At 45.4% G+C, this 13,015-nt stretch overlaps 1 protein-coding gene across 1 annotated transcript in view; it reads right to left on the minus strand.

The window, feature by feature from the left end:
• Positions 1-13,015, minus strand: part of ZNF395 (zinc finger protein 395) — a 75,984-nt gene that overhangs the window by 34,881 nt on the left and 28,088 nt on the right. Inside the window, exons 2-4 of the mRNA XM_078649913.1 lie at positions 5,870-6,125; positions 4,134-4,366; positions 1,680-1,789 (exon numbers count right to left, since the gene is read on the minus strand). Coding sequence (XP_078506039.1) covers positions 1,680-1,789; positions 4,134-4,366; positions 5,870-6,115 — 589 coding nt within the window. The 5' untranslated portion in view covers positions 6,116-6,125. The remainder of the gene's footprint in view (positions 1-1,679; positions 1,790-4,133; positions 4,367-5,869; positions 6,126-13,015) is intronic.

The following is a 13,015-nucleotide window of genomic DNA, read 5'->3' on the forward strand; positions in this document are numbered from 1 at the left end:
AAGTCGTATAAGGTTGAGTAACAGATTAATGAACAGGTTGCCCCATAATATCCGCAAGCATATTGGCGTGCTCACCCATCATACAGGGGATCATGTCTAGTACTTAATTTTTTACACCAATGAGTCTCTCTTGGCTGGAAAGCCAATACCTCTGCTCTGAACTGATAATGTTGCATGTCCCTGGCAACTGAGTCTTTCCCAGGACAATGCACCCCCAAAGAAGTTGGAAACCAGGCCTAGAACCTGGTTTAAGGTGACAAAAGAAAATGTGGAGCTGGGAGCCAGCCCTCCATGCTGGACATGTAAGACAGAGGAGGGTGCCCTTTCTTTTAGTTCCTGGATTCCTCAGCCCTAGATACCACTTCTCCCTTTGGGTCCAGGGTATCTAAGCAGAGCACTCCCTCTGCTCCTCGGTTTACGTAGGCTCTGGCAGACTAAAAACCTAAATGCAAAGTCCTAGGAAGAAAGTGTAGAGTGTCCATGAACCAACAGTGAATGCTACTTATGAACAAGCCATAAACCATAGATCATACATCTCTGCACGCTTGCACGCGCCTCCTGCTGTGCTAAGGAATTTGCATCTTCAGCTAATTTCTAAGGAGAGCACGAGGTGAACTTCTCATGACATATGTGGTGGGCTTTCACTACAAGCTCCATGGATGAGGTCAGGACTTTTCTTTCAATTTGTTCCTCAGGCGCTCCTCTTGAGCAATATCCCTCACAAAGTCTTATTTATCCTCAAGATTGGGCAATGGCATTCACTTTATTTGCGTCTGCCTAAAAACTCTGTGCACCGAATTCAGATGGTTCAGAATAAGTCAGCCCATCCTGTACTAAAGCTTCAGAGACATGCATTAGTTTGAAACAGTCTGCATGAATTGCATTGGCTCCCAATTCATAAGAGAGTGCTACTTAAGATCCTGATCCTTATTCATCAGGCTCTGAATCAGGCAGGACCTATCTATCTCTAAAGATGTTGCAGGTTGCACTATCGAAGGAGAACAATAGTATCTACTGGCACTCAATGCATCTCACAGTACTTTGGAGTGGAGGGGCCAGAAAGGGAGAGCACACATTTCTTTCCTGTTTACCAAACACTGGAGTTTACTTTCTGGAGTTTAAAATAGAAAACTGGAAACGTGGCTTTTTAATCAGGAATACTTATTCCCTTTAGCTCAATTTTAATTGCCTTTTAGCCCCCTGGGGTAGCTGTTTGCCCTTTACAAATATTCATTAGTATTCATTCATTCATCCACCAAAGTTGCAGATCACAGAGGTAGGGCTCCTGGTACAAACTACTAATAAGTAAAGGTTAGCAACTCTTACGGCACAGTATAGCACCCTATTCAAATGTTCCCCAACAAATAGTAGTCACCACTTATTTGATGAACTGCACAATCACCCTTGTGCAACCACAAATATAATAATGTTTGGCAAGACATGGATTATAGCACTTACCAGCAACACACTCTCCCCTAACCTTTCCCTAAAAGACTGTTCGAGCAAAAGCACCAGCAAAAAATATATATTCTCAGTGGAAGTAACGAGATACATGAGACCTTGGTGTATTTGAGAATGTGGGGGTAAACATCGCTATCTGTAATCCAAATCAAAAATACACATAAAAGATTCAGATCGGTCTCATCAATGAGGATACATCCTTGATAATATCCACTCACCTGGAACGCTGCTGTCAGTGCTAGGGGGGCTCTGCAGGAGAGGGCTGCAAGACAAACTGCTCAAGACCATAGCTGCCATCAACTCGTCCATCTCTACCGCATCCGACCGCCTGCGGCACAATATGGAGAAAGAGTTTCAAAAAGGGAAACATGGACTTGTGGTAAGACACAACAAATAGAAGCGATACACTGAGCAAAGCCTAAAGAGAACCAGTGTCACTTGCCAAGCTGTAAAACCAATGTCTGCAGCCTAGCGTTTGACTTTGCAAATTCTACTAAAAAAAAGTCTTCAAACACAATCACTGTGAATCGCATCTCCCTGTTAACGACCATCACATAAAAACCCTTTTGCAGACTATATGGTACTAATACCAGCTTATCAGAAAGTAGTAATGCAATGACTTTACACATACTCTGCAATGGCGTCTCTTCATCTCATGCAAAGGGGACCAATGTAAGAAGGGACATCAAGCAGTATCACTGCAGTTCTCTCCACAGAAGATGGTGCTCAAGGGCTTTCTCTACAATGAAAGAAGCATGTTGCCTTCAATATATTCCCTCTGCCCCCATCATACCCAAAGGGACTCTGTCAGGTAAATGTACAACCTGCCCATGAGTGGCACCAAGAGGCCACGAAATTGGTAAACATAATAACACACTGACAGTCCCAATATATACAAAGGCAATGCACAAAAGGGGTCGAGCGTAGAGTACTTTCCTAGATAGGTAGGAGCAGACAGGCTTACAGAAATATTTTATCTCGACTGCATGAGACCAGCTTCTTGATTAATGTCAGAATGTCACAAAAGACGACAGTCGCCCGTCGTGCGAAGGACTTATAACTACTTTCTTGGAAACGGGACAGTCGGTTCACATATAATACATCTCACTGGTCTACATGGGTCTATTGCTTTGTGCCCCAATAATCTAAGTCTGGTGGGCCCCTGGAGACTGCGCAACCCTCCGCCTAGATCAGAACGGGACATTCCGTTCATCACTGCTTTATCTTGCACCGTGGGTGGAAGGAGGGTAGGGGTTAATGTTGTGGTTTCATTATATCAAATATTAAAAAGGTACATGTAACATTATACCATCCTCACAGATCAGCTGTGTAGGGGAAGTGTTATCTGTCTTTGCATAATTCACCTTCAATGCTGTCCCCTGTTCGGTCAATGTGAATTCCATGTATACCAATAAACAAAATTGTTAAAAAGGAGGTCAAGTAAGTAGTGATCAATGTGCTGTACAAATATTCCGAACATGTCAGGAAACAAATAGGTTCTTGAGAAGGGTGACCATTGATAACCCGATAAAGACACTGGTTCGTGGGGATTGAGGACAGAGCAAGAGTTTGATCTCTCCGATAGCAATGCACTGAGAGAATCACAATTAGACAGAGGACCGATCTACACAGCAAAGTAAATCCCTTACTCTTCGAGTAATCACAAAGCTAGCAGTGGGATACCAGAATCAACATAAACTCTCTCTGCTATGAATCCAGCCTGAACACTCCACAAGCCCAATTACACAAATACACCTAGGGAAATATATCTGTACTCTTAAAGCATAAGGCCTACCAAGCCCCAAGCAGTTGAACTTACTGACACAGTTGACACAGGCTTGGCAACATTTCACATGGGCCATACCATCACTTCTGGTACAACACCATGTAGAAACAACCTTCGTCATGACATGTGCTTGGTTCTTACATATGTATTTGGTGAAGATTGGTTGGCACAGGGTTAAGACCTGGATTTCTTAAGATACTACTCATACTGTGCTCCTCAGAGTATCATATCTGCCAATCCCTGCCACCTGCCTAGGCTTTGCATTTTCATCATTGGACCTATTTCTGGGGTACAGGCAAGCAGCACAGGATTATTCAGTGTTTATGACTCTAATGAGGATCCACAGAGCAGAAGGCAGGAAAACAGGATTTGTTTATTGTCGAGTGCCGCAATGAAATTGTCAAGAAGGATGATTGGAACTGTGGATACAAGTAAAACAAGAATATTTTCCAAATGATCAAAGAAATGTCTAAATATACTAATAGGGTTAGATCTTCAGTATACATTCTTTGAATCAGGTAAAGAGTGAATTACAGTGGTATTAAAAAGAAGATGGAAGGTAGATGTAGGAATAGGGATGCTTGAGGGTCTCTTATTAAAGCGCAAACATACGTCCGGTCCTTAACCACAAAGCATCAGGGGGTAAATGGGTGGCAGCACTTGTTAGCTTTGTGACGAATCAAAGCACTAAAGACAGAGGATTGAGGGAATACTCTTGCACACAATAAAGATAGTGTCCACAGTGAAATAAGTCCCCACTGCTCCAAACGAAGTGCAACTGCAATTGTGTTATTGCGGCGGGGTGGGGGAGGTGGGGGGGGGGGCAGAATGTGTCCCAAGAGGAGCACAGACCTGGGCATGCACGAGCAACACTGCCGTCACCTACCTTTTAGGGACATCAATGCTCCTGGACACGGATCTTGACGCAGCCTCTGTAGAGCCTATGGAGAGACCTTGCTCATTGGACTGCTGTATCTGCACTTCCGGCAAGCGTACATCCTCCGTTTTCCTGGAAGTGTACAGTTTCTCTTCAGGGATGAATACCTTCACCTCCTCATCCACGTGATTATGCTGTTCGACAAAAGCAACACATTCACGTCCATCATGGGTTACCAACACCTGCACAAACAAAGGTGGTGGTCTTCTGTCAGAAGGGCCTCAGATCAAAACAGCTTTGTCTTCGTCTCTATAAACATGCACACATGCAAAATAAATGACTTATTCCCTAGTCTCCCCGTGGTTTACCAACTCATGGTGAAAAAACATAGGCAGCCCAAATACCAAAACGAAACAGTTATAAGACTCAATGGTTGACTTGAGTAGCCAATTTCAGGATTAGACTACAATCTAATCATTTGATCATTCAGTTCTGATAAAGATACTTCTAAGCAAATGTTGCTCATTGGTGCAGCCATGCTGTGAAGTGTTTGAAAGGGTTTTAATGATTAGCTGATCAGTAAATGGATGAACAAAGCCAAACCAGTCACAAACTGAATACCACTCCAAGATTCTCGAACCTTGGTCAAGCTACAACAAAGAAAACCAACTAGTTTAAGGAAATAAGTAATAGATCATCCTTAAACAGGTATATCATTCTACAGATGACAGTAGAAAGAAAAGATGTACATAAAATCTCAAGCGTATAGTTTTCTGAAGCATTGTTTGCGGGATACATTCACCAGGTCAGAGCAGTAGGACTGTAATGTCAATAGGCAATGCTCTAGTTTCTGGTCCCTGTACTGAAGGTGATTACAAACAAGTGCAGAGATCAAACAATGCATGCTGAACAGCACGTTTTCACTATTGTCGTTAGCGCTCTCATGACTCGGATCAAACGGATCTTCAAAACAAACCACATTTGTATTTGCTAATCGAGAGTAATGAAGGAATGAAGATACAATTTATAAACACTACTAGATCCAGCAAGATCTTCTGCACCAGGCTGGTGGCATTCACCACAGACTAGGGAAATTGGTGGGTACTGCTCCAGGGTGGTTATGATCACATACTAGATTTAATGGCACCCAGCAAGACTGGCGTATGGTGGTCTTTAAGACCTCAAGGTACTCTCTGTATCGGTGAATCAACATACAATATTATTGAAAAATATTCTACATGGATAACAAATCCCTTGAGAAAAACTGATTCAAGGAGACATAACCATAACCGAACCTAATAAAGCAGATGCTCAGCAAACAGTATAGAAAGAAAACTAAAATTTTAAAAGTCCAACATCTGGGTTTCCATTCTAGGAGTCAGAGCCAAGACTCAAGACCAATTCTAGCTATAGCAATGGCCATTATTTAACAGAGGGTATCAAAGAAAAGAGTAGCATTGGTCGAAAAATAAACGTATGTTTATTTACATTAGCAAATCCAACAACAACCCATAAATCAGTAACTGTGCGGAAAGGTATAGTGCAAAAGGGCATTCTTGGGCTCCTGAGCCACAGGGTAGGCTAAATCAGTAGAAGTGCACAAAATAATTCAACGTAACTGTTATTTCCAAAAACATGATACTCAAGAACCAGAAATTTTACAGAGACCTATACTTGTTACACTCAGTGCCATCGTGAGGCAATGTAGACTAGAAAGTAACAAATTTTGACAGCCACGGTTTCACCTTTTGCCCCGGATATAGTTTGTAACGGTTCAGAGGCTGGCTTTCCGGCGCTCTGGCCCCCTCTTCTGGACACTCCTTGCAGTAGCCGTCCTCGCAGGTAAGTAGCGGAGCCTCCCCGCCGAGCACGGCCTGTAAGGTGGAATAGTGTCCAGCCATCAGCGCCCCATCTCCTACGGTGCTTGGGACGCACACCCTGGCCCCCATCAGGGACCGCTTCCCCAGTCGCTTCGACAGCATGCTGGCCATAGTAAACGTGCTGCAGAGAGAACAAGAAAACGTAGTAGATTCTGGATTTCTTCCACTGAACAGAAAGTTTACAAAAATGTAGCACATATTATCTTGCTATTTGAACATCACAGGAATATATTATTTTCTTCAAGATGCCTTAAATTTTCTTTAGTCTAATAGGAGCTACTTCATTCTATTACAGTGATTATTAACCCACAAGATATCTGCTACTATAAGTTCAAGTCTAAATGTGGGGTAATGTCCTATTTTACATTAGATCCTATTTGTGTTGTAATTGGAAAAGGGGCCTGGAATCTGCCCCGAGTAATGACAGTAGCCGGGGTTCTGGACAACCAGATTCTGGTTGATTCTACGAAGCGTCCCTTTTTATAAAGCTAAATCAGACAGTCCACTTAATGTTGAAATTCCACATGCAAAATTAGAACAAGAAGTAGAATAAAGTAAGAGCTGTTGACACACAAGGGAAGCTCATCAACAAGTCTGCATCACAGATTGTGCACTTATGATGAAACTAGACACCACTCAACTGTGCTGCTTTTTACTCTCTGAATTGGTCCACAAGGACATTCATATTACATCAGTAACATGTTTGCATAAAAACTCCTTTAACCTCTACACAAAAGAGCACTGCATCAAAAGTGATGCTGACTGCAGTTTCTCTATAATAGTTCTCTCCATGACTGAATCCTTGGAATGTGTCCCAGAACAATTGTGAACAGTAACTGCACACACTCACTTGACAACCACAATTAAACCTCTAAAAAGCAAAGCAATTTAGTTGCTGCAACATTGGTTCCTTTCCTAGTCTCCAGAGCACCTTCCCCAAGCGTTAAAACCATGTAGTGAAGAACTGGATGAGTGACTTGCCGGTAACAAATGTCTCTACTATAAGATTTTAAAGTCCAATGGTACAGTAACTGCGTCAACATACGACTTAGGCATTCAACTTATTTACATCAATGTCGCTGCAAAACTAAAGATACCAATGAATCTAGAGGATGCAAGGCCTATGGTCCAGCACAATCTTATTTTCCTTTCTAGAGCAGGCAGTCCTAAACCTGATTGGTTTTCATTTGAACCTATACAAAGATTCATAATGAAGAAATGTTGTTCTTCAAAGGATTTGGCTCCTGTGGGATTTCAGACTTGGGGATGCGGAGCTAATGTGTATTATTTGTCTCTGAAGAGGTGAAGTGTTTAGTTGAAGCCTCCGCGGCTGCTCTGGAAGCCCACGGTATATACTTTCAGGATAGCGCAAGGGTAGATTGGGAGAGTGTCAACAGGCGGTTGGGGGACGGTGGTCTTTATGGAAGAGCTCTAGTCCTAGATAAACAGAGCAGTTTAAAACACAACCAGGTAGTTACAACAAGGTGCCTGGGAGTAGGGCAGAAAGCTGGCTTTGGGAGGAGCAGGTGGGAACGGGAAGCATAGAATATCGACCAATACCTTTCAAAATGATTGAGCCCAAATTAGGGGGAAATCAAGATACATCCCACCACTCTGACATGGCCAAAACGCCCACCCAATCCTTGGAGGGATGAAGGTCCCTATTTTCAACCATAAAAACTTTGGAGGGTTGACAGCCCTTTTCTCCAACTCACACAAGTTGGTGACACCACATCCTTGAGTGGCAGAGGAGTTGATAAGATCGATTGGTGGGAGCCAGGGCATCTATTGCCGGGTTGTGTCTTGGTGTGGCACACATATGCGTTTAAAGCCTTTACGAAAGCAGGAAATTATAAAGAGATCTTGAGTAATTACCCGGTATTGTTCCTCCTGGAAACCTGGCTAATAGAGTGCCCGCTAGTTGAGGGTTTTGTTCCTACTGTGCAAAATGCCAAGCCCTCAACTAGAGGAAGAGCTGCAGGCAGGCTAATAACGTTGATGTCTTTTCGCTGTGGGAGGAAAGTATCAGAGCTGCAAACCTCCTGCCCGTCGGTGCTTGCTTGCGTAATTGATATGGTCAATGATGTTGCGGTGTTGAAACAAACGGTATGTTTCAATACATATGTTCCACCAGGGTTCTCCATACTGGAGAGTGAGCATCTGAAACAGACTGATGATTTTTAAAATCTGTACTTGGACTATCCAGATGCTCTTTTGATTGTAGATGGGGATTTTAACGAAAAATCAGCATTCAAAGTGCCTGAGGTCTCTTGCAAGGACTAGTTGATGTCGCTAAATATGACAGATGGTACTTTCCCGTCAAGAGTCCCACAAGGTGAAGCAAAGGTTTTTTCCTGTTTAGTTCAGCAGAATCTGATTAACGTTAATGGGCGTTGTAATTATGACATACCTGCAGCCAGTATCTTTAAATAAGGCAACAGCTGTATGCCCATTATGTGACTGCGCCAGTACATCAGTTTCATCGGGTATAACATTTTAGGTTTCTTGAATCAGGTCCTAGTGATCATAATGCACTCAGTATAAAGTTTAAAGAAAATGTCGAGTCCCATGAAAATGTAGTTCTCTTTTCAGAGGGAGTAAACCACCGAAGAATTTGGGTAATGAATACTGAAGACTCACTATAGGCTCTGTCCTCAATTGAATTTTAGCTCACAGATGTGGAAGAAGGGACAATGGGACTGGATGGTATGTATGACACACTAATGAAGCAACTGTTAGCCCATTTTAAATTGGGAAAGGTTGGACCAGAGTTATTTTGTGGCCGCAGAGAATTGGAGAGTAACTGGTTTGATGAAAGATTGTCGGGAGGGAAGATGAACTGAAAAAGTGCCGCCAGTGCCTCAGCAATAACAAAATAGCATATACCTAAGAAGCAATGGGGGCCTCAAAAACATATCACACTTTATGTGCCTATAAAAAGGGGGAAAGTATAGAACGAACTGGGAAGAAAATGTTAGCTGCCATTGCAGGGAAAGGCAGGAAGCACTTCTAGAGAATGGTAAACCCCCCTTGGAGGCGCAGACAGCCTCGGAAGACTCGTATACCTTCATTCATTCCCTTTAGAGTGAAGGAAATCCTGAAAAATTGGTGATGGTCTCTGGTGTTTTGCAATCTGACAAACAGGTTATCTCAAATCCTCAAACAGCGGTGGTAGTTTCAGAAATCATGTGCAATATGCAGCCGCGGCCCGGATGTGGCTTACCCTCTGGCATTAAGTCCTACACATAGTTTTTAGGTCTCGCCTGTCGATGCGCATGCGCATCGAGCAAGGCGAGAGTATTGCGACTTATCTACTCTTTATCCACACTGCAAGGAATCGTGGCGATTCCTTGCAGTGCCCGTGACTTTTAAGCTCAATGCGCATGCGCATTGAGCTTAAAAGCGCGTGCACGTCCGTCTTTGTTTACCCGCTCCGCCCCCTCCCCTTCCCGCCGTGTCGCATTTCTCCTCCCCCCTCCCCTCTCTTCCCTCCGGCTTGTTTGTTTATTTGACCCGCTCCGCCCCCTCCCCTTCCCGCCGTGTCGCATTTCTCCTCCCCCCTCCCCTCTCTTCCCTCCGTTTTGTTAAAGTCCGTCGCTATGCTACTTGCCCTATCCAAATGGCTCTGAAGTGCCAGACAGCGGAACAACTTGAATTAGTCACTGACAAAGTCGATAGGTCGCTACCATGTTCCTTCAAAGAAGTTTTTGCGTGCTTTGCATGTACGTGTGATTCACAAGAGAAATAGGGGCTCGACGGTGCCTAGTTTGCACAAGTCTGCCTCCCGCCGTGGGTCGGCCCGATGAGAAGAGCTGCGCTGATTGGCAAAGTGTCCCCTCTACATTGTTAGTTGAGCCGGAACTGTTGCGACTCAAGGTAGGAATCTGTGTGCAGCGAACTCTTATGTTTTACTACTTCGGACTGCTGATGCTTATTCTTGGGAATGTCGCACGGCGCATGCAATCTCCATAAGGTTTGGTGCTTTGAAAACTGGTGCCGAATTCCACTTTCATTCTCAGTTGCACTAAAATAGCCTTGCAGATGATGGTCACTTTTCATCTCAAACGTTTTAATGTCCTTCTATGGTTATACATATGTCTGAAAGCTCTGTTGAACTGCCAGTGCCCTTTTGCTTTTATTCTATAATTGCAATGCTTTTTAATTAACACGCCAATAAAGATGTGACACATGAAATTGTTTATGAAAAACAGCCACAGAGCACACGCTAAAAGCTGAGGCAGGCTAGGTTCAAAGTGTTTCCCCAGCAGGGCTTTAAGTGAGATGAAAACACAGGGGTGGTGGTCTCACAGAGGGCCATGGCCAAAGTAATTAAGTGCGTTGCTTAAACACACCTAAGCTAAAAATCTGTGCTTAGCATAGTGTTCCGCCCGACATGTATTTTGCAGCAATTATGGCTTGTTTTTTTAACTTGCCATTGTTTTTTAATGCGGTATTAGATCTCTCAGATTTGGGTTAGGTTGCTTCTTTTACGAGGCACGCGTCCTGCATCCAGTGGTGGTGGCTTCTCTGTTGCACTTCTTGGATGACATCACTGTCTGGCGCCGCTCACTTATTTCCTGGAAATAGAAACGTACTTTCTGCGGAGAGGCAGGACGTGCCCCTGTAAATGGCGATCCAGCATTTCTATCAGATGTGCAACGTAAAACCTGACCAAGGCGAATGGAGGCTCTTTTGGGGGAAATTAGGGCAGAAAGATTTCATTTTTCCAGACTTTTATTTTTCAAGTTCGCCTGACTTCACATTCCTGGATTGCAGTCGCCGAAACAAAGCGGCCAGCTCTTCTTCCCTGAAGCGAATCCTTCTGGCGCTCAACACTGCCGCTGACGTGCTTTCAAAGGGGCGTTTAAGAATGACCCGACAGGGAGCTTGCTCGGATCGTTCCTTTGTTCCCCAATACGGAAGATGGGATGCAGCGACCCTCAACCCCTCACTCACCCTCAACCCCTCATCCTCAACCCCTCACCCTCACTCACCCTCACCCTCACTCACCCTCAACCCCTCACCCTCACTCACCCTCACTCACCCTCAACACCTCACCCTCACTCACCCTCAACACCTCACCCTCACTCACCCTCAACCCCTCACCCTCAACCCCTCACTCACCCTCAACCCCTCACCCTCACTCACCCTCAACCCCTCACCCTCACTCACCCTCAACCCCTCACCCTCACTCACCCTCAACCCCTCCCCCTCCCTCACTCACCCTCACTCACCCTCACCCTCACTCACCCTCACTCACCCTCACTCACCCTCACTCACCCTCAACCCCTCACCCTCACTCACCCTCAACCCCTCACCCTCACTCACCCTCAACCCCTCACCCTCACTCACCCTCACTCACCCTCAACCCCTCACCCTCACTCACCCTCACTCACCCTCACTCACCCTCAACCCCTCACCCTCACTCACCCTCACCCACCCTCACTCACCCTCACCCACCCTCACCCTCAACCCCTCACCCTCACTCACCCTCAACCCCTCACCCTCACTCACCCTCAACCCCTCACCCTCACTCACCCTCGACCCCTCCCCCTCGACCCCTCCCCCTCAACCCCTCACCCTCCCTCACTCACCCTCACTCACCCTCACCCTCACTCACCCTCACCCTCACTCACCCTCAACCCCTCACCCTCACTCACCCTCAACCCCTCACCCTCACTCACCCTCACCCACCCTCAACCCCTCACCCTCAACCCCTCACCCTCACTCACCCTCACCCTCACTCACCCTCACTCACCCTCAACCCCTCACCCTCACTAACACTGAAACCCTCAATCACCCTCACTCTTACTCTCACTCACACTCTACACCTCAGCCTCACCCTCACTCACTCACCCTCAACACCTCACCCTCACCCCCTCAACCCCTCACCCCCTCACCCTCACTCGCCCTCACCCTCAACCCCTCACCCTCAACCCCTCACCCCCTCACCCTCAACTCCTCACCCTCAACACCTCACCCTCACTCACTCTCAACCCCTCAACCTCACTCACTCACCCTCAACACCTCACCCTCACTCACTCACACTCACTCACCCTCAACCCCTCACCCTCAACACCTCACCCTCAACACCTCACCCTCAACACCTCACCCTCAACACCTCACGCTCAACACCTCACCCTCAACCCCTCACCCTCACTCACTCTCACTCACCCTCACTCACCCTCACTCACCCTCACTCACCCTCACTCATCATCACTCACCCTCAACCCCTCACCCTCACCCTCACCCACCCTCAACACCTCACCCTAACTCACAATCACCCTCACTCACCCTCACCCTCACTCACTCTCACTCACCCTCAACCCCTCACTCACCCTCAACCCCTCACTCGCCCTCACCCTCACTCACCCTCAACACCTCACCCTCACACAGTGCAATAGGTCTCAGAGGATTTTTAGTTAAAGCTTTTACAATTGTTTATGGCTTTTTTGATTTGTAATTCTTTAGCATTGGCTACAAGAAATAAAAATGCTAAAGATTTACAACAAAAAACCCATAAACAATTCTAAAAGCACTAACTCTAATGCTGCGAGACCTATTGCATTTCCAATGCTTGTTTCCTTTAAGATTGGGGGCAAGCATACAAGCTTTCTAATGTATGCGGATGACCTGGTGGTGATGGATCTTATGCCCATTGGGCTCCCACGCAAATTAAATGCATTACGTTGTCTAGAGAACAAGTTGTCAATCAATATTGACAAGATAAAAACTTTGCTATTTGCAAAGTGGAAGAGTAATTTTTCTTGATTCCTAGACAATGTGCAGTTTAGAGTAGGTGCAAGCTTACAAATACTTGGGGATGATATTTTCAGAGGACTTAAATGGGGATAAGCACCTGGCCAGTTGAAGGGTTGCATTGATGGCCAAAGTGAATGGTCTGAAGAGGTTTGACCATGAATATGGTAGCTACATCTTTGAGCTTTTTAGTAAAGTTATATTGGGCAAGATAATTACTCTGCTCTGTATGGAGCAGAGGTGCGCACCAGG

The sequence above is a fragment of the Lissotriton helveticus genome, chromosome 6, assembly GCF_964261635.1.
Source record: "Lissotriton helveticus chromosome 6, aLisHel1.1, whole genome shotgun sequence".
Classification (NCBI taxonomy): Eukaryota; Metazoa; Chordata; class Amphibia; order Caudata; family Salamandridae; genus Lissotriton; species Lissotriton helveticus.